The sequence below is a fragment of the Episyrphus balteatus genome, chromosome 3 (genome assembly GCF_945859705.1).
Source record: "Episyrphus balteatus chromosome 3, idEpiBalt1.1, whole genome shotgun sequence".
In the NCBI taxonomy this organism is placed as follows: Eukaryota; Metazoa; Arthropoda; class Insecta; order Diptera; family Syrphidae; genus Episyrphus; species Episyrphus balteatus.
In genome coordinates this window covers 34,361,475-34,386,790 of record NC_079136.1, presented here as the reverse complement: position 1 = coordinate 34,386,790, position 25,316 = coordinate 34,361,475, and the positions used below count along the sequence as shown (strand labels likewise).

Below are 25,316 nucleotides of genomic sequence, written 5' to 3'. Positions count from 1 at the left end.
GAGTATTTGCGATTTAAACTAAAAATGGAAATAATATTTTTTTTAATTAAATTATAATTTAGAGAATAAGTTTATTTTTAAATACATATTTTGTGTATTTGTTTTGATTACAATTATAAGTTAGTGTAGATTTTCTGAATATAAAATCTATGTAAAGCGCAATGACAAAATAAAAAGCACCGGGTTGAAATGATTAAAATATTTGTTCAGGTTTTTGGAACGTGGTACATCATGATGTCCTCACGTTTTTTAAACCAATTAGAAAAAAAAATTGATTTTAAACGTATATACTTAACATTTTTTCGAATGTGGTTTTTATAAAAAATAACAACGTGAGGCTTTGCCTAGTTTTATACGGAACTTTTTAACTCTACGATTTATCAACAACCACTACTTTCTCGAATGTTAATACAATATTATAATAGCTCACAAATTAAAAACCGTTTTCTTAAGACCTTCCATTTTTAGTCATTTGACCAGACCACGGCATTTATGTCATCAAAGTTCCTAAACTACCTGTCACAATTTAACAAATGAGGTATCGTTGGAATTTTTTCTGCTGGTTAATAGCTATGTGACGTCGCATAAATTTAAATACGGTGCACTCTATAGTTCTCAACATTTTTACTGTACAGCGGCTCTGTAAATGCTTTTTCACGAAATTATAACCCCAAAATGATTTTAATAAAAAATAAATTCAAAAACATAAACCTGAATAAGTAAATTCTCTAAGACCACGCTCTTAAAAAAAAATATGCTCATCTAAAATTTTTAAGTTATGCCGTTGTCATATGCCCCTTTAATAGTCCCCTTATACTAGTCTGAAAGTAAAAAGTGGCATATGATAAACACGGGAATGAACATCACATACAAATTTTAGATACCTTAGAATATTTTCTTTTGTTTCACACAAAACGAAAATTGAGATTTTATTGATATGAAAATGTCATTTACTTTTCTTTAAGTTGCTCTATAAAAAAGATATAAGAATCTGAAATCTATTTCTTAGCTAGTTTCGTTAAAGGGGTTCTAACAAAACTTACTTAAACTTAGAGCAATATAATAGTAATTCGAATTTCTATTTAAAAATCGTCACACCCGTAACGCAATTAAATTGGGTATCGAAACTCAAGAAATTATAGTCATTTATTTTAAACTTCCTCACATCACTTATATAGGTATGTGACAGTTATCAACACACCTGAAACCTAAAGTAGCAGTGCTATTTTAAGCTGTAAACATCTTTTTTTATTATAAAATAATGTAGGCCTTATTAATCGATGACATTGGTTTGCATGGGAAAAACTAAATAAATCAGTATCAGGACTATCATACATTTTTCAACAATCAAACATAGTTAAAGCAGTAAATCATTAAAAGATCGAGCTCAAAATCCTTACAATTGATTAGGACCGCTTATCAAACCGATTGACATAGCCCAGCTAGGGACAGCAAGTGAGCGATAACATGGAAACAGATTTGCGGTCTTATTTATGAGTGTAAGCTAAACAAAATTGTGACCTTGTGCTACTGCAATCATTTTTAACTTGTTTTTCTGTAAATTGGGCCTTATTACCCGACCATGCACTACTGCTACTAATACCTTTACTAATTTTTTCACTAATATATGTATTTCTTATAAATTTTTGGTAAGCAAAGCTTGATAGAATTGCTTCCTAATAAGACCTATTCTATTTTAAGTTTTTAGTGTTTTTTTTAGCATTTGAGTGTGGTTCCCGATTTCTTGTTATATTTTACAGATTCGACATTTTTAAGATTGCAGAAGATCTTATCAAAAATATGATGTATGTTTTAGCCTTTCACTCTATCAGTTACACGATGCGACACTGAAAATACACCCGACGAATTACATAGTGTAGGCTGTTCGTATGGTCGAATAATGCAAACAAATATTTTTGTTATATTTTTGGAACCCTCCATTTTTTTTTATTCCAAAAAACCATTTTTAAAGACTTTACGATGTAATCTATCAATATCTCAGTCATTTTTCTAACAACTCTCAATATGTTATATGTTTTTGGAAAGAGGATTTCCAGACCTTTTGAATGATGTATAGAAGTCTATTGTTTAAAAAAATTAAGTGTAGGTTTTTATCCCATAAATCTTGAAAAAGTGATTTTTTTCTCAATTTTTTCAACTTTACCCAATTTTTTTTTGGAAAATAAACCAAACAAAAAAATAAAGTAAGGTTATATTCTGAAAGAATATACATATTTAAGCACAAATTGGACTTTTTCAAAAACTAAAATTAAAAAAAAAAAATGGAGGGTTCCAAAAATATAACAAAAATATTTTTATGCATTATTTGACCATACAAACAGCCTACACTATGTAATTTCTCGGGTGTATTTTTTTTTTTTTTATTTTGTAGCACAGTGTTATCATACGTTTAAAATAATTATAAGCGTTTTTTAGCATTGGAGTAGGGTTGCCTAGCTAGTACTATCTCATATTTGAGAGATGTCACACGACATTTTATAGATATCCAGGAGAGAGTGTCAACTTAAGTTATGTGTATAGTTTTGCCTCTTAATGTATACAAAATTAAACTTATTTGTTCAAAATGGTTTTTTTTTGTAGTGTTTTTTTTTTCTTTCTCAATTTGAATAGGGTTGACAATCTGCCTAGATATGAAGCGGTAACCCTAGTAATTTGTTTGTATTTCGCTAATAAGTCCACAAAACAATGGAAAAAGGAAATTTTTTTTCCAAAACCAGTAATTACCCTGTGGATCAAGTTTAAATTTTTTACATTGAGGAGAAATAGGAAATAATCTCAAAGTAAACAATGTTTTTTGCTTTTGATCTGAACTTTATTTGAACTTTATCAAAACTATGTCATTAGATTTACTAAAGTAGAGCAAGTTACTGCGACACATTTGCATACTTAATTATTCAAAAAAAAAAAAAAGAGCGCCAAAATCAATTTTATTTTGCATCATAGCTAAAATCCTTTTATATTATTTTTCTATGTTTCCTTCTTCTTCTTCAAAAAAAAAAATGTTTTATGTATTAATGACAGTTTCAAAATTTATATGGATGAAAAAAAGGTCAAAGCAGAAAGCAAATACAAAAAGAATTCGTCTCAGGGAATAGTTCTTAGACCCAGAGGTAAGGCATACCTGAAATCTTATTGAAGTATCTTGTTATACCTGCTTTATTCATAAGAGATATTCTATTGTCAGCTGATTTAAAGGAATATAAAACTTATACCTTTGAGATTTAGTGTTTAGAAAAAAAAATTAAAATAATATGTGGATTTTAGGATTTTTTTTTAACAACTCTTTTGATGTTTAATGAGTACAGTCAGACTATTAAATGACAGTGGCCATCACTTTAAATTTGAACTGACTATTTTCAGTAATAAAAAGTAAAAAAAAAGTAAAGGCCTCAGAAGGCTACCTTGGTGTACACCGATTTGTACCAAATATATTACTCTTCTGACTGATATGCATGCCATAACTTCGTGTTAGCAACAATTATTAAAAGCCTTTTAAGCCGCTGTCGTCAATTTTTGCAAACAATTATTTCCAATAAATTGATATCTTGCCATTTATTGTTCTTTGTGGGTTTTTTCATCATCATACACCCCCGCTTTCTTCACTTTTATTGTGTAAAGCAATTAATACAAAATTTTAATTGATTTCATTCATAAGCTTTTTATTACAAAAGAAGGGTTACAATCTTGAAACTGTCACGCGTTGAAAAGCTGACAAAAGCCATTAAATGCAAAAAAGAACAAATAAAAAAACACTTCCTAAGATTGGAATTCCCCAACCCTTTTGAATTTTTTCTTATCAAAATCAATTTTTGATAGGAAACCACTTCAAAATATGTAACAATAGAAAAAAAGCTTGTCTCAGAAGTAACGCGCGTTACTTATATACCTACCTACTTTTATGGAAACGAAAAAAAAAAAAAATTGTTTTATAAGACAAAAAATTTGTTTGCCTTTCCATAAAACAATTGAAACGGAATTTTTAGTTATTATAGACACGGCTTCGTTTCAGTCGTCGTCGTTTCGGTCAGAGAGGCAATAAAACTGCACTTAATCAATTGAAGTGCAACCATTCATTAATACATTTTATATATATATTTTTTTTTTAATTTTTAATTGAACTATCTTAACATCGCGCAGTAAATAATCTTTATTAAAGGGAAATTCTAAAACTAGCAATTTAATTTCATTTTTTTTTTGTCTATTTAGACGTGGTCATGTAATAGGAGCCCTTAGAAACAGTTTATATAGAAATAGAGTGCTCACAGTTGAGTCAGTTTTTTTTTTAATTTTTTTTTTTTCAATTTTCTGTTTGAAGTGTTGCTATTTTTAAATAAAAATTCATTGCATATTGCAGGAAGTGCAATCGTGTGCTGCATGCTCATCGTTCTGTGATACGATTTCTCATGTACCTACTGTCATCAGTTTTTATTTTCAGTTTTTTTTTTTTTAATATCAATTGGAAACTTGAGTCGATGTACGATGAAAATGTATTTAACAGCCACACGCGCTACTGGGTGGCGTCTTGAGACTTTTTTTTTAATACAAAACATAAAGAAATAAAAATAAAACTGTTTGTTTGTTTAACTTTAGTTTGCCTTCTGCAACAAAAATAAAAGAGAGAAAACAAAGAAAACAGCTTGTAAGGGCTGAGATTTTCAAAAATTGATCGTATAAAAGTCCCATAAATCGATTTTCATTAAATCTGTACCAAGTCTAAAAACAAGGTCTCAAGAATATCTTGAGCCATCAAAACTTTTGATAATGCTAACAAAACTTTTGCCAATGCTAAAACACTTTGCTAATATTAAACCTTTAAAGCACTGAAAATTCATTAAAGACGTGTTAGCGAGTATATTATAACAGCTATTTTTTTTTTAATTTCGTATAAAAAAAGTTTAAATTTCTATAAGCCTTCACCAATAGAAGTGTTGTATTTGTAACTCTGTAAATACATAATATTTGTTGAATTTTGACAGTCATGCATACCAATATGAATAACCTTAACTACGACTAAAGTTTGATATTTAGTTTGAAATGGGATCAAATTTAGGCATTTTTTGTGTGAATTGCGTTAGCAAAGATTTTTTTAATCAGCTTTTCTGCGAGGATTTAGGAAATTTCCCACATGATTACGTGTAAAATAATTGCTCGTTTAAAACCCAACTTTAAAAAGAAAAATACACCTCATTAATGTAATTCAACATTGGTACTTTCCTAATTTTTTTTGTTTAAGTGTCGCAAATATTTTTTAAAATGCATAGACTGACTTTCTTTCAAATAAAATCTATGTTTAACTTATTGGAACCGATGTTGTTTGATACAAAATATTCCTTTTCTTATTAAAATTTTTGAATATTCATCTTTATTTGATAAATTAAAAAAATTTTAATTATTTTCGGAAATGTATTCAAACCTTTTCTTAATATTTTCAAATTTATTTATTTATAAAACAAAAATTAGTTTGCTTTCAAAGAATGACAAATTATGAAGGTAAGTAATCAAATAAGCAGAAAATTTTTCAAGAAGATGATTTTACAAACCCTTTTTTAATTTTTTGCAGAATTTTGAAAAACAGAATTTTGAAAAGCAGAATTTTGAAAAACTGAATTTTGAAAAACAGAATTTTGAAAAGCAGAATTTTGAAAGCAGAATTTTGTAAAGCAGAATTTTGAAAGCAGAATTTTGACAAAAGAATTTTGACCCCGGCAGAATTTTGACCCCAACCCAATTAACACACGCCCTTTTTTTTTGAAAAAATTATAAACATTGTTTATTCAACATGTTTATTGACTAAAAATTTTTTTTTTTGGCAGCACCATAACACTGGTTAACAAGGGTACTGTTGCTGAAACAAAAATATACTTTTCTGAAGGTTTTCGGTGTGCTGAATCCGAATCCGAAGTCAGAAAAAATTGATCAGCTCCCGTTTTAAAATGTTAGAAAATGCAAAAAAAAGTTTTTTTGACTACTTCGGAATTTATTTTTTCATTTAAGGAAAATTGTTAGAAGATATTTAGTAACGGTTTCTATAAAAACTATTTTCCTTCTTTCAAGAACTTTTTAAATCTTTCCGATATCTTTGTTATTTCCCGAGATATCTTAAAATGAAGTAAGTGGCATTGGCTTCATATATCATAAAGGAGATAATGACGTTATAATATTTATGAAATATGCAAACAACTGAGGATATCTCGGGAAGTAAAAAAGATATCGGAAAGGTTTAAACAGATTTAAAAAGGTGGAAAATAGGTCTTATAAAAACCGTTACTAAATATGCTCAAACAATTTACCTTATATAAAAAAATAAAGCCCAAATTACTGCATTTTCTAAAGGTAATATTTCAAAAACGGGAGCTGATTAATTTTTTCTGACAACGGATTCGAGTTCAGCACACTAAAAACCTTCAGAAAAGTATATTTTTGTTCCGGCAACAAAAAAAAAGTTTAATTTTGTTAACCAGTGTAATAATTATTGGTGTCCTTTTTAAGAAGTTTTTCGTTATTGTAAATTGAAATCTAGGTATTTGGAATTTTCTAAAAATCAAAAGTTTATTCACATCAATTCTCCCACATTGCTTCTTTTACCCTCTACCATTTTCATGCATAGTTTTCAAAAGCTCAGTTTTTTAACCTCTTGACCGTCGAAAATGTTTTCATAAACTCCAATGAACCTATTTTATTTATCAAATTCAGGGTTTTTAAAAGGCCATTTGAAAAGGCAAATGACATTTGTGCCTTTATGTCAACCACCTAATACAAAGTCATCTGGAATAATGCCAAGAAAAAATATTATCCCGCACAATTCCAACTCTTAAATAGAAAATACGCAAAAGACAAAAAGTGATCTATAGATAGTTTTTGTTTATTTAATAATATAATCTTTGAAAATCAATCCATTTTTTTCAAAACAAAAAATGACATTGCAAAACAATAAAATTAAGTGATTTGTTGACATTGAATTTTTAAAACATTTCAAGTGTTTGACAAATCAGAGATTTATTTTTCAATTTTTCTGGAATTAATAGTTAATTTTTAAAAGCTAAGTGCAGTACTAAGCTAATTCTAAATTATACGAAATAATGATATATTTAATATTCAATTAAATGGTCATTATTACAATTTAATTTTGAAAATTATTTTTGTGTTTCATAGAGTTTTTCATTTCTAAAAATTGTGAAATTAAGCTGCCCATCTAATGGTTAATTAATCATTTTCACTTTTAATATAGATTTTGGAAAATTAACATTAAATAAAAATGTGTTATTCCTTACAAAAAAAAAAAAAAAAAATAAAACACGAGAAAAAATAAATAGGTAGCCCGCTATTAATTACAAAATGATAAACTGCATACTATTCAGCAAAAAAAAAAAAACATTTGTTTAGCAAAATTAAAAGAAAAAAAAGTGATATATGAGACAAGCCACATTAATCTATCGATTAAAATATTTTAAAAATCAAAATATTTCCCACGCATTTTTTTTTTTTTAATTTCTATTGCAAAAAAAATATAATTCGCCAGGAGAGATAATTGCTAAATAAACACTAAGCATCTTAGAAGCTAAGAATTCCAAAGAAATATTAAAAGATGATCAAAGGCATTTAACACTATGTACATTTTTTTTTTTTTTATTTGAAATTTGGTTTTTTTACACTCAAAAAATTCTATTGTTGAGTCTAAATTTTTTTTTGTTTGCAAAATAAATTACTTTATTGTAGGTACTGTAAAATTTTATTTTTTTTTTTATAAAAAAAATCGCTCATTTTCTACAACAATTTTTTTAATATAATAGTTTTGGTTTATATACAAATTCAAACATTATTTTTTCAAAAAAAAAAAAAAAAATTAAATGTTTACCTAAACATCGGTTTCGGATAGTCAGATTGAGTTTATAATGGTTAAAAAAAATACCTTTTCTTATTTAAAAGGCAAGGCATTATTTGCCACAATTCATGAGCTTTTTAATTAAAATCGTTTAAGTCGTTTTTAAGAAAAAAAATTATATTCTTTTCCATTTTTGTACTGACCGAAATCAATGCAGTCAACAAGAGGCAAAATTGAAAATAATGATAAACCAATTTGTGTGGTTGTTGAAAAAACTTGCAGTTCAAAAATTAGCTAAGGGTAGGTTACTTTGAAAAATGTGCTGAGTATAAGTCATTCGAACTGACGAGTCAAATATTGTATTCATTTAGTAAAATAAAAATCTCGAAAACTGAGGTTTCAAAAACATCATTATTTTAAAATAAAATCCATTAGTTTTAAATTTCTTTAAAAAAATCATTTGTTTTTCTGGAATCAAATCAGTTTAAAAAAAAACGAAGCTGACTCAACTCACTTTTCAATCAATGATATCTAGTCTAACTAAAAATATAAAAAAAAACTTATTTAAGTAATTTTCTATATTTTCTCTAAGTGTCTAGACTAGACACTAGACGTAGACGCGTCTAAGAGTAACCACATGCTTCAAGAACTCTTCTGTTTTTTATTTTTAATAGAAAATGATTCATATTAAGCTGTATCTAAGAGCTACCCATTAATTAATTAAACACTTTTTAAATTTATCTATGATTGTTTGCAATCATAAATAGATTTATTTAGTTTTCTCAGAAATATTAAAAATTATCTAATTTTATTCCCAAAAAAAAATTCAAATTAAAAATAAACAACACACGCAAATCCACAGGGAGTCTCAAAAGATTATGATAAGTAACCCCATATTGAGAAAAGAGCAATAACTTTGACTTTTATGATCAAATATTTTCATAAAAAAAATACATAAACTCTTAATTTTTAAAATCAATAACTTATTGTTAAAATCAAGAGATTTTTTCGTAAATATAATTTTCATGATTCAGAAAAACTTAAATATAAATTTTTGATGAAATTCAATTTAACTGTTTTCTTGTTTGTGCCATCAGCAAAAGCAAACTACTTGTTTAAAAAATAAAAATAAAAAAAAAAAAAAACAACATAAACAAGTTCCAACGGTTTTTAATATTTATTTGTTTGGCGACATTAATATGAAAGACCAACAAGAAAAGAGAACCCTCTCACATGAATCCACCCTGTGAGTAGGGTGGGGTGGTGAGACTTAAAAGTTAAATCAAAAAATTCCAATCAAAGAAAAAAAAAATATATCGATAAAAAACCAAAGAATAAATTTAGAACAATATGGATTATAAATAAATTTAACAGCAAAGACAATTGGCGCCCAACCGAATGCGCACCAAAACCCGATACAAAATACGTCAGTAGGTGAGAGCTTAACAAAAAAAAAACAATCAAGTCAGAGATATCTCTTAACTTAACTTTGCATTAAAAAAAAAATACCAAAAAAATAACAACAAAACAAATAAAAAAATTTAAAAAAAATATATATATAAAACAAGTTATAATATTGGTCATCAAGCAAGTTTGGTATTTTTCGTTGTTTTTTTTTTGTATTTATTTTTTTTTTCTTAAAGAAAATGATGAACTTGTTGGAATTTTTACAACAACATTACATGTTAGGTATATGTTTTAAAAATAAATTTTATAAATTACTCATTGGTTAAAAATGTTGGTTACAGCAACAAAAGCAAAACAAAAAAATCAGTATGTTTTTTTTTTTATACAAGGACTTCTTGAATCATAATTCCTTAAAAAGGCTTTTGTTGGATTTGTTTCGAGAGCAAAAGTGTATTTATGGATGACCTGTTTTTTTATAGCTTTACCAAACAAAAAAAAAAAAAAATTAAAAAAGCCACTTACATCAGTTAATGCAAAATATTTGAGTTGAATTACCTTTTAGCAATACTTTTGAACTTTCCGAAGGCTTATTTGATGGGTTTGATATATTGATGGTCATTTACAAAATTTTGTTACTAATACTTCACTAGAATCCTTGGGTGAGAACTTGAAATAAAGGTTGGAACTTCTCTGAAAAGCTCGAGGACTGAGCCACATAATTAAGAATTGCTTTAAGAGTATATATCATGAATTTAGCCTTCCAAACGCCTTTTTGTTTTAAAGCTTTTTCATAGCTTCTTGTCTATAATGGAAGTTGTTACTGGATCTTTTTGAACCACTGCAAAGTGCAACTTTTAAAAATACTAATATCCTCTATGCCATAGTGATTATATTGTCAACGTTTTCAATAGCTTGAGTACCGATTTAAGAACCCGCAGGTACTAGCTTTTTAATGAAACCTTCGTCGTCTCCAAGGTTAAAACCGGCTGTTAGTTGCTTCGGTTTTTTAGAATTGTCTCTTTTTCGACCAAGCCTACTCTTTGTTTTCAAATTTCTTAGATCCTGTCGTGGTGACTGTGGCATTTGAATAGAAAATAGAAAACTTCTTATTCAGGAAATTTTCTTCTGATGAGCTGTCAATGATGAGTTGTCCTAGGATATTATCCGCTGTGATATGCTGGGTTGATTCGCAGCTTGAAGTGTTTACTCATCTAGAACTCGTTGTATGTCTAGCTGTGACCTACTTTTGGCGGTGTGCATTGGCTAGAAAGGATTCTAAAGATAAAATCGTACTTATGGCAAGAGTTCTCTTTTCGTGATGAGTTGTCCGGGTATCATCCGTGTGTCGTCTTCAAGCTGTTTAGTGTCTGTCTTTTGCCTTTTTCTCTAGAGCCCGTGATACATAGTCAAAGCTATCATATGATTCAATTGATTTGCATTAGCTTGTAAAAATGTTTAATATTAACCCGTACTCGTGTCGTGATGAGTTGTCCAGAAATAACCCTTCAACAGTCTTCCCGATGTCTGTAGTGCAGCTAACACTTTCTTTTTCTCTAGAACCTGTGATACAGGAGCCAATTTGTTTAACCTGACTATAGGGAAACCAAAAAAAAGGGTTATCTGCTTGACCAGGAGGCACATTTGTGTGTATATGTTCATCAGTTGCATCATAGCATCTAAATAACTTATAATAATTTGACAAATGAGATACCGTTGAAAGCGTCGTGTTTATCCGCTGGTTATTTGCTATGAAGATCTGCATGAAATTGATTATGATACCCCAGGAGGAAAAAGTTATGTTTCTTCCTCCAATAAACTTAAACGTTTAAATGCATAATATTATTAAATGTCCCAAAAATTGACAATTCAACAGTCAATTAATGACATTCTTACCCTCAGAATGCATTTTAATTGTTTATTTTTTCTGAGATTAACGACATTGTTTTCTGAAAAAAAAACCCAATCAGCACGAGAGGCAGTAAATTATCAAAAATTTCAATTGCACTTTACCATTTTTAAAATGTTTATTTAAAATATCAATCAAATTTCTTTATCTGTTACTAACCTTTTCGAATTATATTTCCCCAAAGAAAATTCCCATCATTTTAAAACGGAAAAAACCGCCCAAAATAAACATCTTCTATGTAAATATCAAAATAATATAGTAAACATCTCTATTTTCTCCCAAAAATCATCATAATACACACTCCCTATGATTCATCAAAAATACAAATACAAACTTTTCGCCTTCAACTGTGCTGCTGGGCGTAAATGATTACAAAAAAAAAATAAAGTCTGATAACACATCTTAACATCATCGTCGCACTTAGTCAGAAAGATTATATACACCAAAACAAAAACCGCGCGTACTTATACCATACACATATGTTTATTTTTTGTGTGCTGTGCGACAACAAAAAACCAAACACCGCAATAATATTAAACAAACGTCATTAATTTTAATTTTTTTTATATTGACTTGTTAATTTAAAAAATATAATAAAAAATCGAAAATCCCCTTAAAATTCAGGTTCCCACTTTTTTTTGTTTTATAAAATTCTATTGAAAGTAAAATTTCAAATTCGATTTGTTTCTAATTGTTTATAAACAAAAATATAAATAATTAACAAACAAATGAGAAGAAAAAAATGAAAAAAACCCAGATTTCCCCACAAGAAGTGGTAAAACACAACCTACGTAGGTAAAACTTTTATCGATGCACACCTTTCTACACACCTTCTCAATAACTCAAGAACACTTGAGAACACATAAGAAACAAAAAAATTGTTAACTATTATGCAACAAATTTTGCCAAATATTTCCCATGTCACAATAATCTAATAAATTGAATTATTTTCTAAAAAATGGCGCCCAACAGAAGTACTTACTTCACATTCAGGGGGGCTAGGGTTTGATTTAGAAGGTTTTGATATACCAGCTGACTCACATAGAAATAGTGTTAACCCTGAGATTTTAAGAATACGGTCAAACAAACAAAGAAACAAATACAAAACAGATATTATAAGACTCTAACACACTCTATACGCCATATGCCGCTGCCGCCATCCGTCGCCGCTGCCATTCTATTTTATAGACATATATACAATGCATTTTCATATGAAATCTTTATACCATTCGTAATAATAATTACTTTCAGATACTTTTTGTATCTATATGAAGGTATATTCATGAAGATACAAAAAAAAAAAACCAACTCATATAACAACAGGAAAATGCACTCAGTAGGTAGCTAGGTAAGGCTCGCAATTTTGTCATTGCCACACGACATTTTATTTTATAATGATTAATATATTCTACCTATAGTTTGCTTCTATAGAAGCTTATAGATACACTATAGAAAAATCAAAACAAAAAAAAAGCGTGTAAAAATAATGAAATTCAAATAGAAGATAGATATATTTGTTTGTTTTCTGATGACGTCGCTTAAAAACGGTTCCATAATTTCCTACAAAATGTTCGTTATTTTTTTTTTCGTTCTGTTAATTCTGCGCCACACCAAATGGGTGATATCTATCTAGGAATCTACACGAGGGGATATTTTATTTCTTCAAGCTACTATGTTCAAATAGTAAAATAGAAGGAAAAAAAAAGTATCTATAGACAGAACCTCACTTTTTTTTCCTCAGTACCAATACACTCTACATCTACTCTCGTAAAATATATCCAAACAGAAAAAAAAAACTGCCATCTAAATACACATATAAAAATTAAATTTATATGCGTGTTGCCGATAACAGACAATTATTATACACTCTCTGTATTGGGTATAATTATTTGTAGATACTATACTTCCTTCAACCAACTTCACTTCAATTCAATGCGGGACTCACCGTAGATACTTTTTTTTTGCTGCTTTTTATTTATGTGTGTGTGTTTATAGGGGTCTCTCGCTATAATACTCCTATAACACTCACATTGAAATGTCCAAATTACAACGACTACTATAACGGAACCATATGTTTAGATATTCAATCTATGACGTCACAATACTAAACCAAACATAACCATATCGCCTCTCGTATAGATACTATATCTAAACACGAGCAAATACACAGCTCAGCACAAAGCAAAAACGACGACGAGACACGACAAAAACGAACGAAAGAAAAGAAAACCGAAAAAGCAGAAAGCAAAAATCGAACATTTTTTTCGTGAGCGAGCGGCTATATAAATGCTCGACACAACATCAGCCTGCTCTCATATTCTCTAGTTAAACGGAACAACGCGGTTCTTTGCAGAGAAAGGAGCAGAGAAATTTTTTGTTTAATTTAATTTCAAGAAAATAAAAAAGAAAAAAAAGTATTTCAGTGAATCACACGCAAGCAAGTGAAATCTAAATAAAAAAAAATTCACAAAAAAGATATAAAAAATCGCATTGTTTTTGGTTTTTAATTAAAAAAAAAAAAAAAAAATAATTTTTGTTTTGAAATAAAAATTAAAAAATATCTGTGACAAAGAGAAAGTGCATCTCTCTAGTGCTAACAAACCAAAATCAAACAAACAGCAAAGTTTCAGTTTAAAATAAATGAGAACAGAAAAACGTGCAATTATTTGAGACACAAACCAAGTTCAAACTATCCAAAATAGGGCGAACAAAACTTATTAATCAAATGTACTACTTAGTGGCATATAGTTAACAATTTGTTTCTTATTCCAAGTGAAGTCTATTTTTGTTTATAAAATAGCTTCTCTGAAGAAAAAATCTTAACCAAAACCACCACAAAAATCAAACCAATCCATATCATATATCCTTGACAAGACGACGAAGAAGGAAGCAGCTAAAAAAGATATAATAAAATCGATATTCTAGTCAAAAAGAAAAAGAAAAATTTAAAGTTTGTGGCTTTAAAAGCAATTCAACTATTTATCTATATAAATCGAAGCTATAACATTTTCTCTCAAAGTTTATTTTTTTTTTTTTTGTACGAAATTGTATAAAATCGATACATCAAACAAAAAAAAAAGATATTCACACCTCCCTCTTACAAAAAAATCATATCAAATCTTTCTATACACAAAACAAAACAAACAAAAAAAAAAAACCCGCGTACTGAACTGAACTGTGATATATAGTTTTTTTTTCTTCTTTTGTGATAAAGAATTAAATATTATAAAAAAAAAAACATTCTAAGTTATAAAAATATTATTATATAAATTATATATATATAAATTAAATTATGGTCGGAAGTACAGGAACTCTAATGACAATGCGTCTTGTTCGTAGCAAATTGCGCAAACGTGAAGAGACATCCTCAGCCAGTCCGGCAACAAACATTGAGGCTCAAACAACAACATTTGCAACAACGCCTGCAAATATGAATAACAACAACAATAACAACATTCATCATCAACAACATAATCATCATCAAAACAATCATCGTAATAGTACAAGCAGTCAATGCAGTAATAGTAGCAGTCAAAACCAACAAATGTTTTCAACATCATCATCGACAACAAGTTTTGAGGCAAATCATAATCAAAATAATGCCAATATGAATAACAACAATTTACAGTCGACAATCAATGGTAATTGCAACAACAATAATGGTACAACAACAACAGTAACATTTGTTAGACAAAATCCAGCATCGAATGGCTGGGTATTTCCACCAAAAGCTCCAACACCAAACATCTATAATTGCAGTAATAATTTTGTAAGTACTAATGTTTTTTTTTTTTTTTCTTATCAACATTTTTCTATCAACATTTTCAATCATCATTATCATTTTTTTTTTTTTACAATAATTACATGAGTTCTCTTTCTTTCTTGAGAGTTTGTTTCTGTTGTTTCTTATGGGTGCAGTGCAACATAATATGCACATGAGACATATACACAAAGGAGAAGAAGTATAGTAGAAGAGAAAAAAGAGCAAAAAGATGCATAGAATTGCGGTCAAGTACAGTCATGCTTGAACTTTGGAAATGGAAAAACTCTCAAACAAACTGAGAAAATAATATTAAACTAAACATCATTCAGTTACATGAAAATGTATATAATTGAAATACATTAAATTTGTACAGTTTTTCCACTGTCAGATGAAAAAGTATTGTAATTTCATTCAAATTTGAAAAGAAATGTATCACAAGGTTATTTCTTCATATTTTAGAGCACTTTTTCAAGTTTTAAAGAAGTTTTTGAAGACTGTTTTTGTTTTTCTATAAAATTTCGCATTGTTTTCTAAAGAAATTTTGTGATTTTGTAGATTATTTTAAATGTATCACAAGATTTTTTGTATTTTTTAAGCAATTTTATTTTTGTAACATAAGAGTTTTCAACATTATTTAATTTTAAATAGTTTCTAATAGAGAATAGAAAGATATTACAATCTATCACAGACTGCAAAAAAAACCTTAAAAATCATGTAATAGGTTAGCTAGATATCACAAATACTTTAATGTTATTTTTAAGTGTTTAATTTTTATTTTAAGGACTTAACGTTCAAAGATACAAACTTATCTTTCATATTAGAACAATTTCAAAAAATACTTGTAATTTTTGTTGACATTCAATTTGGTTTGACCAATTGAAAGGTATCACTCTTTTTATATGTAATTCTAACATTTAAAAGTACTTTTTCAAAAGTATGACTTGTGTTTATGTTTGTTGTTGTAATGATATTTGCTTTTGTAAACATAAAATAACATAAAACTAAAGATAATTACAACGTTATTGAAAATATCACAAGAGTTTTCCATTTAACATCAAAATCCTTAAAAAACATCTCAAAGATACGAAAGTATCTTCAAATCTAAGTTAAATTTAAATCTCTAATGCTTCAAATTATAGTTTAATGGCTTAAAACAATGATTTTTGCTCTTTTTAATACAATATTACATGAAAAAGTAAGATATCACAGTTTTATAGAAGGTATCACAAGAGTCCTACAGCCTTCAGATTGTATATATTGTAATTCTAATGATACAATTTGTTAAAGAACATTTGAATTCAACTATTTTTGCAAAAATCTTTAAGATACAAAAGTATCTTCTTATCAAAATTGATGAAAATTGATTTTCTTCTTATTTATGCCTTTTTCAAGAAAATATCTCGAAAATACATAGTATCTTTTCTGTTTCAAATGCATCATAACATTCTAAAACTATTTCTTCATTCAAATTAAGGCTTTTGGGTGTTATATCATGAAATTTAGCAAAAGATACAAAAGTATCTATCATGTATACCTCGTATCTTTAGGTCAAAACTGACCTATTCTTCATTTCAACCCACTTATTTTAGTTTGTTTCATGTGTATTGCGAACAAATATCAACATAAATGGCACAAAACTGTCTTAACTCAAAAATTATGGAAAATACAAACAAAGGAAAAATTCAAAGAATTTCCTTTGCACATGCAAACCACATGGTGTGCATGGTGCATTATAGTATGACAGTGAATACTCTGTCCTTAAATCAGATTATAAAATTGCATTTTTATGCTTTGTAGAGTCTCCTATATTCGTACAATAAGCCAGTGCAAAGACATTGTTGTATAAGAAAGGAAGAAAAAAAAATATACAAAAATAAAATCAATTACACGATGTTGTTTGTTGCCCTAGGTCTCGTCCAGCCAGCAAACAACTGCCTGCCAAAAACAATTGCAACAACTGCTGCTGCTGCACCAGCTGCACACAGGATCATAAAAGACAGATAGGTTAGTGCACCTAACTCGTGTGCCTGTTTTGTGTGTTTTCGTATTATTTTACAATCCCTTTTGGGGATTGTATTAAAAAAAAAAAAACCAGCATGGGTGCAAGACTCTATAACCAGTACGTGGTTATAGATAGTTTTTTTTTTCAAAAGGTTTTGAACTAAAAATAAACCAAAGTAAAATAACACCATCAGCAAGCAGCAGCAGCAAACCAAGCACACACAGCAACCAGTCTTTACAATAATCCAGGGTTTTTTTTTTTTTTTTGCAAAAATGAGGAATAAGGAAAAAAAAGAATAATACAGTCTCGTCTGCGTCTGTTTTAAACAAGAGGCAATGGAACTTAACACTCAAGCATTTCCAGACACGAATTTTATTTTTTTTTATGTTTATACACATCTATACACATTTCTACATCTATACAACACACAGGAACACAAAATAATGAATAAAAAAAATGTTTTAAAAAGTTCATTGATCGATTGAAAGACAGAACAATTTATACGAAAAAAAAAGATAGGGCTGCCAGCCCTATCTTAACTTTAAGTAATCCTTTGTGTTTTACTCCTGTAGGAATGGCAGTCATTTATATACGTTTTCCTGTTTTTTTACTCCCTTGTTCTTGCACCACTGCTGCGCTGCTTTCCCTTTTGGCAAGTAATATTATGTCCTTCTCACGAAGTAAGGTACTCTCAAGAGTTCGTTGGCTTCAGTTTTTTTTTTTTTATATTTTAATTTTACCTCAGGCTCAAAGTACACTGAGACAATCCTTTTTTTGTAGACTTTCAAAGTGAAAATTTATAAAATTTTGTTGTTTTAGTTGATATAACTGGATAAAACCAACCATTACTGGATTAAATAAAATTATATACAAAAGCAAATAAAAAAAATATAATTTAAACCCAAACTAGCTGGTAATACGGGTACAGTTTTTTTGGTATATATTTTTTTTTTTTTTTTATGACAGCTAAATGAGGGGCTACAGGGGAATATCACAAAAATTGTATATATCTGAATTTTTGGCTGTAGGTATAGAGTTTAGTCTCCCTTCCTTTTTTCCCGGATATGTTTGTATTTCAGTGATGCCATTGTATTCGTTTTCACAGAAATTCTCATAATTTTTTTTTTTTTCATTTTGATAATTTGCTGCTTGCCACTTAAAAAAAACTGCAGAATATTTATTTTATTAATTCAATTTTATTGTTGTTGTTTTTTTGCTGTTTGGTTTGTTTGATAATTTTGCAAAACAAAAAAAAAAATTGATATTTAAACAAATGTTTTAAAAAGAATTTTTTTTTGAAACGTGCAACTTACCTTTTATTCTTACGTCAATAGATTATGTTTCATATTTAATATTGCAAAACAAACGTAATTTATTATTTAATTTAATTTATTAAACAGCTGTTGAACAATATAAACTTAATGAAACAATAAGCTTGTTAGTTAATTTTCTTATAATTCACATTCAATGATAAAAAAAAAAAAATTAAATATGCATTCAAGTTGTTATACAAGAGTTTTTTTTTTTTATTTTAAAAATAACAAACAAACAAAATTAGCAAAAAAAATAAGCATAAAACATTGTAGAGGAATATTAAAAAATTGTCACCACAAATATCTATTTCTATCTCTTTCTTTTTTATGATTTTTTTTTTTCTAAATTTATGCATAGTTAAGAGATTTGTTTTTGTATTTTTTTGCTTCTTCCTCTTTAATTATTGCAATTTTAGCAAACAAAAAACAACAAAAAAAAAAAAATTCGCTTGTACAAGACAAAAATACATCACAGCAAGTCAAGATCACCTTCTTATAAAAATAAACTCGTCGTCTTCACTTTGGACGTGTTGTAGTATATTCTCTATTGTCTGTCTGTTTTTTATTTTTGTATTAAAATACTACGACATTTTAACGAACTGTTGGTTTATTTTTACACACATTTTCTCTTTTTTTTTCATTTATTTTTAAAATATAATTTTGCATTAGCAGAAAAAAGTGCGATGAAAATGCCGGAAAATTTAAAAATAAACCTTTAACAAAAATAAAATTTATTTTTTCGCTGGGTTTGCAAAGATTTTTGTATCTTTTTTTTAATTTTCTAGTTTGTTCCGAATATTAAACATAAAATGAAACAAGTTTTAAATAAATTTTGAGGTCTTTGAGGCTTCTAAATGGCTTGTGATACATGTATTACATTCTGTGATATCTATAGAAACCCTTTCTTTATGATTTACAAAGGGCTAGGAACTTTTGTTTTAAGCAATCAGTATGTTTAATAACATGGATATAAAATATTGCTTTGATGCATTATGAAAGTTGTGATATATCACAAAACATGTTAGTTTGTGATATTTCTTTACAAATTTCAATATTTTTTCATTCTATGTACTTTAATTAAAAGGTTTATACCTTTAAAGCGTAGAAGATACTCATATATATAGTTAAGATACTTTTGTATCTTTTTGTATTTTAAACATAAATAATACAAAAAACTACTTCTAACGCAGTTTGAATACAATTTGGTTGAATATAAAACCAACAAAATCACGCAGATTTTCACTTCAGATAGTATCTAAAGTCATAAAAATGCCAACTTTTACTTCAATTTCTCAAAAAATACAATCAAAAGTTGAATTTCTTTGTGTATATCTATATCTCTTTGACTTCAAAGACAAAACTGTATTTTTATGTTTTAAAAAGTATATTCCAATTAAAAGTAACGCGAGGCTAATTGAAAAACCACATATCTCCTTGTACATATATACAAACATATCTACAGTAAAAAAAAAAAAACTGTTGCTGTTGGATTACGCGTTTTTATTTCTTTACTTTGCTGTGCTTTTGTTTGTTTTTTTTTTTTTTTTTTTTGAATTATTTCCAGTTGTAAAGTCAAGAGGTGAATTTCATTTCATTGAAAGTTAGAGAAGAAAAACTCAGTTTTACACACACTCATGATGACGATGACGACGGCACGACAACGCGAGTGCCTTCGCGTTTCTCTCTCATTTTTTTTTTTTTGTTTCAACGGTTGGTTAGGTTGGAAATAATAATAAAAAAAAAACAAGGTTTGGGATTAATAGGCCACAACACAAGCTCTTTGTATTTGTGGGCTTTTTATACAATTTTCATGCCATACATTTGTATTTGTATGTGTTTGACGTTTGTATCTCTTATCAAGCAAAAAAAAAAATACAAAAAAAAAACTTAATAAAACAAACTTTCAGACTTCAAAAGAAATGATTGGCAAATCCCATCCATAAAGCCACGACATAACCAGCGCCCGACACGATGCGATGACGATGATGACTATTGACGATCGACGACAAACGGCAACCGTCACAGTGCCAGACCTTATTTCTGTTTTTTTTTTAATTTTTTTGTGCCTTGGATATAAATTTGCTGGGAATTTTTGAGTTTTCAGTTGAAATTTGAATCGTTACTTTTTTTCTGATTTTTTTTTTATTTTTTTGCGGGGGAATCGTGCTTAGTAACATCTCTGTTAAAAATGAACGATCATTATGAGTTGGCTTGGTAGATTTTGCGGATGAGTTTGTTTAACACAAATACAATGATAGACACCACAGCTGATGATCTTAGCACAGCAAAGCTGAACCAATCGACGATATGGGTCGTTGTGGTTTTATATATTTGAATCGAGGCTTTGAGCTTCATTCCGGATATTTTTTTTTTGTCTTCATTTATTTTTCCACACTCAGTTTTATCGCAATTCTTTCTTATTGGCTTTTTGTATTGAATACCTAGTTGTGTTTTATAATAACAAAAGCAAAGCGTCGCCAGTTGATATTTCCAACAGCATTTTCTTCAACAACGACCAGAAATGATATTACCAACCAACCATGCCAAGCACAGATAAACGTCAATGTATATATACAATTTTTCCTTCTGTCTTGGTGTTTTTTTATTTTATTTTTCTTTCTATGTTTGTGCTTGCTTTGGTTGGTAACACGAAGCTGGCGCATGATGTTTGGTGCTTAGAGAGAGATTGTGTACAACTAACTGAACGTTCAAATTGACATTGAATGGAAGAAGAAAGAGGCGAAGTAGGCAGTTTGTTGAAGGGGGGTCAAAAAGACTATTAAGCGATGTGAAACTAGCTCAATTTTATTATTTTTCTGTTTTTTATGCATTTTTGTGACAATTTCCTCTTGAGCAATTATCTATTGATCTATTTTGCACAAATTAATGATTATTTTGTGTCAATTTGTAATGAATACAGAATCATTATCACAAGCTTTTGATTTGAAGAATGTTTGTTAGAGATTTAATTCCTTTGTTTGGAAAAAAACCTTTGAAATACAAAAGAATCTGATAAGTTCAATGCTAAATAAGCTTTAAAATGGTTGAAATTATATAATCCCAGTCATAAATGAAGTCGGAATAGCGTAAAAGCTGAGAAACATGGTCACGCATTGGGCGCCATTTAAGGAAAATCTTCCATATCTTCTCTAAAATCAAGTATTTTTTCAAATTTCTTTCGCAGAAAGATAAACTACTCCAATTTCCACCTCTCAAACTATAAACACACATAAAATCATTTCATTTTCTCATCATAATCTTATATTTCTAGAAAATACACATTTAAATTAAACAATTTACTAATTTTTTTTCTCTTTTTCTTTTCATTTTAGGATGCAATAGTAAATGCCAATGATAAACATGGATTCAAAGGATTCCGCAAACAATTTAGTGGAAGATTTAAGCGATTAGTGGCGAAAAAACCGGCCGAACCAGCACCAGCAATACCACCAGAGTTGAAACCTCAATTAAAAACAATCTTTGTCTATTAAAAAAAAAAATGTTAATAATTATTTGAGAACAAAACAAAAAAAGTGAGAGAGAAAACATTGAAAAAAAAGTGTATAATTTATGAGGCAAATACTATTATTATTACAATTTTTAATTAATATTTAACAAATGCCCGCAGGATATGTATTAGAACTATGTAAGATTTGAATAAGAAAAGAAAAATATTATTATTCTAAATCTCACTCTCAAATCAGAGTTCATCCCTATATTAAATGTAGATTTGGGCTCAACTCTATTCTTATTTTTTAAATTATAGAAAAATAAGAATAATAATTATTTAAAAAAAAGAAAAATAATCTGTATTAATTTTATGTTCTCAGCTTAAGCCGATAGAAAAAAAAAGAAAAAAAAAAACAAAAAAACAGTCCATAATTTTTAAGCAAAAAAATTAAATACAATAATAATTAATTATTTTTAATATTTAAATTGTTGTTTAAAATTTATATAAAAATCACTAAAAGTTCCAAAGAATGAGAACATATAAATTCAGATACACGATCACTATAAAAAAAAAGACATTTTCATCATCTTAATTAGTTTAAAAACGAGAAAAAAATACACAAAATCCTGCAGCTTTGTTGAACAAAAAAAGTATATAAAATTGTATAAACTCAAAAAATTCTTTTGCTTAACTCAAAAATTAATTACACCCAAGATCACATACAAAAAAAAAAAACACATTGAAGATGAAAATCAAATCAAAAAGAAATTTTGTAAACACAAAGCAATTTACACAAAAAATTATTAATTGTTTTTTGCTGCAAAATTGCTTTCGACAAGACTGAGATTTACCAGATTGTATATGTAGTTTTATTTAAAAAATTAACTAATTCTTAGTGAAAATAAGAAAACAAATCAATAAAACCATGTATTCATTGATGGAGGATTAAAACAAAAAAAAAAAAAAAACAAAAACAAAAAATGTTTACACGACGAAGAACCTCAAATATGAAGAAAAACATACATAAAACATATAAAAAAATATCTCAATAATAGCAGCAGAATCTAAGCTTGTTTCTCATAGCTTAGAATTCAATAAAGCAGCTTGGGAGAGACATGGATGATAGATAATTGTCTCATGCGCGGCAGGCCCACACAAAATGTTTCAATGCAATCAAAAATAATGAATTAATATGCATTTTTGATGCCTCAGCATAAAATATGTCATTTTTTCTACTTGTGATTATTTTCTTTTTTTCAAAAATTTCAAGAAAAACAACTCAGAAAAACCTTCACGGAATCAGTAAATTAAATTTTTCAAAATTTTCTCTGTTATTTAAAAAAATTAGTTTTTGAAGTTCAATTTTTTAGACAAAATTAAAAAAAAAAGAGATGATAAAAAAAAAACAAAAAGATATCAAAAAAAAAATTCATGTAAAAATGCACAGTTTTACATTAATATTATTAATAATTTTAATTCTAAAGATATCAATTAGTTTGTAAATTAACTAAGAGTAGCTTTATGGAATTGATGATGAATGATAAGATGATGATGAAGAAGATGAAGAAGAAAAGTAAAAAAAAAGATATTCGCTCACATTGAGTGTAAAATTAATTTAAAAACAAAAAAATTAAGAAAGCAAAATTAATTGAAAAAATTGTTAAAAATTATTTCAAAATTTAAATTAAAAAAATAAAAATTACAGTTACATAAAAAAAATTCAAAGCTCGAAAATTTCATTTATTACATATTTGTATCCCCGATTTCAAAAAAAATTACATAGAATTGCTTATCGAAACATATATTTTAATTTGTTATATCAAAATTTTTTTGTTATTTTAAAAAACTTTCAAAACATTGTTAAATATTTTTTTCTGTTACAATAGAATCTTAATTATTTTTTTTTCTATAATTTTTGTTAATTTTTTTTGTTTTTAATTTTGTATGTAATTGTCAAAAAAAAAAAAAATGTAAGAAGAAGAAGAAAACTTTTTGACATGAAAAAGGAGAAGAAGATGATAAATTCCAATTTAATTTGAAAAGAATACAGTATTTTAATTTTTATTTTTATTTAGTCAATAGAGTATGAAAAAATGACTTGAATATAAAACAAAATCAAAATCAAACAAAAAAAACTATCTTTTAATTAAAGAAGGAGACGAATCTTTTGATTTTCAGCACACTTTAAGATAATGAAAGAAGACCCAGAGATTAAGTAAAATAAGAAATGGTAAGCTTTTTCCTTGGAAAGAAAGTTAAAATGGATTATGCCATGTAAAGATGCTACAGGAAAGTTCAATAGCTGATGGGAAATATTTAGGGTCATGATGAAGACTAGCCAAGTTCTCTGGAAACTTTGACCATTAAATACATTGTCAGGAAAAAGTCTCTTAAAATTTCAACTAATAGCATAAGAGTAGTAAATGAGGGTTTAAAAAGTTTGCAATGACAGAAATTAACAACGTTATCGATTTGACTTATTTGTATACTATACTTTACATAAAATTTAATTAATTCACAATCAAAAACCTAACGGATGCTAGTATGTATGTCAAGTCAAAAGACTAAAGTTTTGATTACAATTTTAAGTATGCAGTTTATTTTAGGGTAAAAGCGGGTGATATGGCGCGGCGGGTGAGATGGCGCACTTTAAGTATCTTTTACATTTATTGCTCTAAAAATGTACGAAAAATATTTTTAGCTTTCTTTAAATATTTTAAATCGAAGTAGCCAGTAATCGTTTCTTTATCTGTGATACAAAAAATAAAAAAAAATTTCAAAGCAAATCATGTGATGATTTTTTTCGAATTTTTTTTTCGCCCTTTTTTTTTGTTCCGATATTTTGTGAGTCGTTGGGATCTTAAATGCCCTTGATACACCAATACATACAAGAGAGTATAAGTTATGCATTGCGTGTGAAATCTGAGCTCTAGTTCTATCTGCTTTTTATGGGTGCTTACGAATATGAGTTATGCGCAAAAAGGTGAGATGGCGCAGTTTTTTGCGGGTGAAATGGCGCATTCCCTACTAGAATTATTTAGTTGAGTATAGTTTTAGCATGTGCCATATCACCCTCAAAATATTTTTTTTAAGTAATTCAGCCAAGTTCAAATTTTATAAAAAAGACGACTAGTTGCAATCTATTATACAGCATGCATTAGTGCTTGACTCCTTCACATCGTTCCACCATTTGTGCAATGAATTTGGCAATAGAAACCTAAAACAAACTCATGCGCCATCTCACCCACCCTATAGGGGGAGATGGTTTTTTTTTAACTTTTTTTCTATATTAATTTAAAAATATAAATTTAAAATATAAAATTCTGTAAAACAAACAATACGTTGGATATTGAATATAGAACATTTTTGCATTGTTAGAGATATGAAATGTGGTTTACTTTGAAAAATATGCCAAAAACAAAAAAGGTATGCCATCTCACCCGCTTTTACCCTATTTGGTTTTTATACATTTCTAATCCAATACCTACTCGAAGTAGTTTACGAAATTGAAATTTATAATAATTTGACACTGATCCGCTAACGCATACAGTTTTAACGATTTTGACGTGATCTGAAAAGTTTGGTGATAGAAATGTTTTGCGAAATTGAAATTTAATAAAAAAAGAACATT

General features: G+C 27.9%; 1 protein-coding gene across 4 annotated transcripts in view; it reads left to right on the top strand.

Annotated features, from left to right (window-relative positions):
• Nucleotides 1–23,246, top strand: part of LOC129914520 (RGS domain-containing serine/threonine-protein kinase A) — a 275,189-nt gene extending 251,943 nt beyond the window's left edge. For all 4 annotated transcript variants that reach the window (XM_055993816.1, XM_055993819.1, XM_055993815.1 and 1 more), the window contains 2 exons: nucleotides 14,496–14,925; nucleotides 21,567–23,246. In XM_055993816.1, coding sequence (XP_055849791.1) covers nucleotides 14,496–14,925; nucleotides 21,567–21,725 — 589 coding nt within the window. In that variant the 3' untranslated portion in view covers nucleotides 21,726–23,246. The remainder of the gene's footprint in view (nucleotides 1–14,495; nucleotides 14,926–21,566) is intronic.
• Nucleotides 23,247–25,316: the final 2,070 nt, after the last annotated feature.